Consider the following 4,985-nt stretch of genomic DNA (forward strand, 5'->3'; position numbering starts at 1 on the left):
CCACATACAAAACACATCAGGGAAGAAGGATCTAGAAGTCAAAAGGACAATTTCTGGTACAAGAAACATGGACCTCACAGTAGCCTAAGAATGCAATAGTATACAGTGCTAGCAAAAGTTGAAAAAAATGTCGCAGATCACACTTGCTTAACAGGAAGCTCTAGCAGTGGGAGAATATTTTAACCAACAGACAGACAGTAGCATTTTTTTTTTTCCTCTGTCAGTGTGCTTGTTGAAGGCAAGAGAATTCAATATCAAAGTTACAATTTCTAACTACAATAAGTTACAAAGTTCCGTTTCATTAAGATGAAGTTAAGCAACGATAAACCCTCCCTCCCCCCCTGCCACCCCAATTCTCCTACTCATACAGTCTTCCTTTCTTCCAGTTTGATGGCTCAGACCTCCTTGGCCCCCTTTTGTCACCACAAAAAAATATTTCACATTATAGAGATACACAACCATTGTGAATCTAAGTATAGTACAGAGAAATGTTTGGAGGCGTTCTTCATCAGTGTTTCATGATCATCAAAATGGTGCATTCACAAAGTTTCTCCCAACACATAGCAAGTACTAGACATAGCCAAGACGGAGTCAGAAACTTTATACAAAATAGGCATCGCTTTGTTCTCCTTATTCTTCAGGACTGAGAAATGTGAAAATATGAGAAAAGTTCAGTCAGTAAAATGGAATTGTTCATGAAGAAGTACGTCGTTTGTGTGTTGATTCTTAATAGTTTAAATAAAATCTTTAAACAAAGTCTTTTGTAGCATTTCAACCGCTGCTGATGTACTGAAGACACGGTCTCCATCAGCACCTCTTATGTACTAACATGTCCCCTGAAGTCCGTCCTTGGATGCTGGGCGCGGCGGGAGGTAACAAGCGCCCCTCACATTGGCGGGACTACCAGCCCAGACATAGCTGAAAGAGAGAGGGGGCAGGTCAGGGGCGCCTCTCACCGGGGTGAGGCGCTGGGGGGGGGGGGGCCCTCCCTGGGCTTCGGTCAGCAGTGACAGTGGGTCTGCACAATCCTCCATTAACCAGCCGTGGGCTCGGTTAAGGCACCTACTTCAGGGGGTGTGGGGTGCTCGTGGGGGACAGGTCCCTGGGGTCCTCGCCTCAACGACCTCACGTGGCAAAGGGAAAGGCTCTGGCCTTTCCGGGTGTGAAAGGGCCGCTGCCCACACACGTCAGTGGCTGGCTTATAGCAGACGGAGGCCCAGACAACCCCCCCCCCCCCGGAGGCCACCTCCGTCGACAGATGCCGAACCAACCCGGTCGCTTCTGTGACGCCAGCCAAGGCCAGCTCTCGGGCCGCTGGGACCCGGGCACAGCTCTCGCTCCCTAAGTCAGTCAAACTGGACACACCTCGGGTTCCCCTCTGCTCTCAGCCCCTGCCTTGGACCTTCCGCTGATCGTTCTGTATCGTAATGGTGAGTCGCGGACCTGCCAAGATCAAAGCCACTCACAGCCCACCTGGTTGCAATCTCAGGGCCAAGGGCCCTCAAGAGACACAAGTCACGGCTCCACCGTAGGGAGCGCGTCCTTCCTCTTCTTGGAGGGAAAGAGAAACTTGGGCCAAGATGCCAAGTGCAGCAGGTGCTTCCCAGTGAACCCTGGGTACAGATGTCATCTAAAATCTTGTAACTTTAGTGTTGTTCAATTTTTGTCAGAGTGATCATTCTCATTAATTTATGTATAACATATTAATACATCTGTTCACGTAGTGATGGGAGCTTCAATTTCTCAGTTCATTAATTTCAGCGCTATTAATTTATCTCCGACTCACCGTTACAACTTTATGGCTTGGAAGACCTGTGTGTGTACACACGGCTTACGTGGCGCCACCTCTCAATGGGCCCTGGCACCGAGTGGACGGCGGGCAGGGCCGTGGCACCCGGCCACCTGCCTCTTAAGCACCTGTGGTCTGGTGACCGCTGCTGGCTTGCAGGCCAGTCGGCGGCCCTTCGGGGCTGGGCGTCCCTCTCACGCTAACAGGTGTTGTGCAGACAATTATTTCAAATCACGGATACCTTTCCAGTTCCTTTTTTGAGCATTAGTTCATCAAAGTGAAATATGCCACCGACTTCACAAAAGGGCCAGTTTGTCTTCTCCACGGTAGCGTCCTCAGCACCCAGCAGAGAGCCTGGCACATAGTAGGCGCTCAGTAAATACTGGTTGAATGGATTCATTTTTTTAAAGGAGTAACTGGATTTGGTTTTCACCGGGAGGAGCATATACCAAAGGTGGTGTCTGAAAGAGGCCAGATGACGGCCACTTAATTCATTTCAGAGCCTGTGGGCCTCAGTCAGTCACCGAGAGCCTCGTGCAAGCTCACGGGGCCTAGGGGCCCTCACGCAGCCCCGCCTGCCACTCGCACCACCGGCCACTGCCCAGAGGGCCCCAGCACTGGGCGGGCGCTGGGTGCCCGCTCCGCGCGGCCCCATCTGTGGGCAGCTGTGCCAGGCGGGGCCTCCCGCTGCCCTTGGGCGGGACCTTCTCCCTCTCGCGTCTTTGACGGAAATCTCCTGGAAAACCAACTCCCGTGCAGCACTGGTGCACGCACGGCCCCGGGTCTAGGTGCACGCGCCCTTCCGAGGACAACACAGCCTCGTGCGCCCCGTGGTCCGTTAGACCAGGTTGAGAATAAAGGCTCAGGCTCGGGACAGTGAGAACGGGCCAGTTTCGAGGTGGGCGCTGCAGGCGGCACCATGACCCACCACCCCAGGCCTGAGGCTGTCCCACTGCCTTGTGAGTCAGGGGAGCGACAGGCTTGCACCTGCCCACGCTCTCGGCTGATCGGGACGCAACCTGGGCCCCGCTGCCTTCACCACGGCCCGTTTTCCTTCCCTTGCGGGTTCCACTCCCTGCAGGTATGGGCCGCTTTACCGTGAGGACACTTAAGTCATGTTGGAAGGATGAGGAAACGGGTTTCATCCACCAAGAGGAAGAATCCGGTTGTGGGGACTGAACGAGGTGGGGTGGGTCGTTTCCAGGAGCACCGGGTTGGGGGGTGGGTGTTGCACTGCGGCAGACGAAGGAGAACGTGCAACAGCCAGGGCCGCCCTGCCGGCAGCCCGCGGGTGGGCCCGGGGGAAGGTCGGAGCTCCCGCCCCCCAGGGAGGGCCCCTCACTCCAGCCCTGCGGCCCAGCCTGGCCTGCCCCGGGGCCCTCCGGGCGCTCCCAGGCCACGGCCTCAGGCCAGCGCGCACCCTCACCTTGCAGTCCGTTCCCGTTGGCGCTGGTGCAGGAAGGAGGAGGGGAGGCTTGGGGCCGGACCACGGGCGCGAAGGCGCTCTTTTGTTTCACTGCAGAGATGACATTGGCAGGTGAGAATGAGAAAATGCCGTGTGTACTGCTACAGTTTGAAGGGAGGGTGACCGAAGAGGCTGCCATGGTAGGGCTGGACGGCACTACTGCAACAAAGCAAACATGGTCAGGACGCGCGACGCCGGGCACGGCCACACGACAAAGAGAGCTCCAGGGCCTCGCCGGGAGCGTCGGGCCAACAGAGCAAGCACGAGATGTTTCTGGCTTGGCCACTCTCTGGATAACAGGCAAACTCTCGCGTTGGACTTTTCGTTTCCAATTGGGCGGCCCCATTTGGTGCCGATTTTGTTTGGGTTTCCAATGTGACCGCGTGGGGCCCGTTTTAGGTCAATTTACTGTCGTCACGTGGACGCCCAGCCTCCAGAGCCACCCTTCCTTTTATCCAGTAGCTCACACCACAGAACATCCAAGCAACGCACACATTTGACTTTGCAGCGAATATGAATCTGTGTGATGACGGGTGACAAAAACAGACACTTACTGCCGTAGGGAGAGTTAGCGGAGGAGCCATTAAGAAATCCAGGCGAGCCCGGGACCCCTAGATTGGCCATGGCGCCACTTCCATATCCATTCATGCTAGTGCTGACTGTGCTGTAATTGGACTGCTGGGGAGTACTGCTGGGGACGTATCCTCGCGGGGACACGCTGCTTGTATTGCGACTGTAGCCGACTGCTAAAATCCCCCCCCCCGGCCAAAAATAACATTATTATCAGGGAGAGACACTTGGGGGGGTGGTTTCCCCGCAAACCTCTATCATCTATTGAACGCTTTTAATTGACCGTATGCTTTCCTCCAGCCCCAGCGCCTCTCGCCAGCTCAAATAACCTTGTCACGCCAGCCCTGCTCGAGCATCCTCGCCGAGCCCCGTCCTGTCTCCGGCGGCCTCGGCAGCCGGCCCCAGCGCACTTCGATCTAACCGTCAGCGGCTTTCACGTTCCTCTTTAGAAGCAATTATCAACGGCGCGATTCCTGGGCCGTCCCCCCGCGCTAGGTGAGCTTTCGGCCTCTGCGGACCTTCAAATGCCACGGCTGACAAGGAGAGCTGTTTGTGGCCGTAAGTCCCCAGGAAAGGCTGTTCTGGGGCCTTCGTGTCTACGGCTGCTATTTCTGTCGGCGTGGGGAGGGGAAGCAGGAGCCTCGCTCCCGCCGTGGGGTGAGGGTGAACGGAAGCCGAGCGGCGTACGGGGAGGCGTTTTCTGAGATCACGGCCTGCACGGGCTTTAGAGCGGCCGGAAAAGGATAAGGTGCGGGCGGGGAGCCGGCGCTTCTCTCCGTGTGCTCCTTCCAGTCTCAGAAACCAAATCCCACCCCCGACCCCCGTGCAGCGCATCCAGGAAGGGTCCGCGGCTCCCTACGTCACAGCTATCCTAGGGCTTATCCCAGCCTTTCCAGGAAAGCAAAGCCCCTTAGGAATCAGTTCAAGGAAGCGGCTAGCAAATACCAGCAAAGCCGTGAGGCAGCCACCGTGGCCGCCGCCTCAGCTTCCTGGGTTCTCTGAGCATGCTCTGCCCGAGGGCCTCTCCGAACGAAGCTGCAGAGCCCGGGGCGCTGCCCACGTCCCCGCCGCCTCAGGGCACGGGCAGCCGCGGCAGCTAAGTCCCACCGTCCCAGCTGGGCGTCTGGGGAAGGGGCGGCCCGCGCGGCGTACCTTGGTCGT

At 56.8% G+C, this 4,985-nt stretch overlaps 1 protein-coding gene across 10 annotated transcripts in view; it reads right to left on the reverse strand.

Annotated features, from left to right (window-relative positions):
- Positions 1-786: 786 nt before the first annotated feature.
- EBF3 (EBF transcription factor 3) overlaps positions 787-4,985 on the reverse strand; it is a 115,469-nt gene continuing 111,270 nt past the window's right edge. For 3 of the 10 annotated variants that reach the window (XM_029245263.1, XM_029245261.1, XM_029245260.1), the window contains 4 exons: positions 4,977-4,985; positions 3,809-3,997; positions 3,216-3,413; positions 787-918 (listed from right to left, as the gene is read on the reverse strand). The exon at positions 4,977-4,985 is cut by the window's right edge and continues 169 nt beyond it. In XM_029245263.1, the coding sequence (XP_029101096.1) occupies positions 887-918; positions 3,216-3,413; positions 3,809-3,997; positions 4,977-4,985 (428 nt within the window). In that variant the 3' untranslated portion in view covers positions 787-886. Of the gene's footprint in view, positions 919-2,030; positions 3,414-3,808; positions 3,998-4,976 lie in introns of those variants that run through there. The other 7 variants (XM_029245257.1, XM_029245256.1, XM_029245262.1 and 4 more) reach the window with 6 other exon arrangements.

This window comes from Monodon monoceros, unplaced genomic scaffold (genome assembly GCF_005190385.1).
Source record: "Monodon monoceros isolate NGI ecotype Baffin Bay Population unplaced genomic scaffold, NGI_Narwhal_1 Super_Scaffold_4, whole genome shotgun sequence".
Lineage (NCBI taxonomy): Eukaryota > Metazoa > Chordata > Mammalia > Artiodactyla > Monodontidae > Monodon > Monodon monoceros.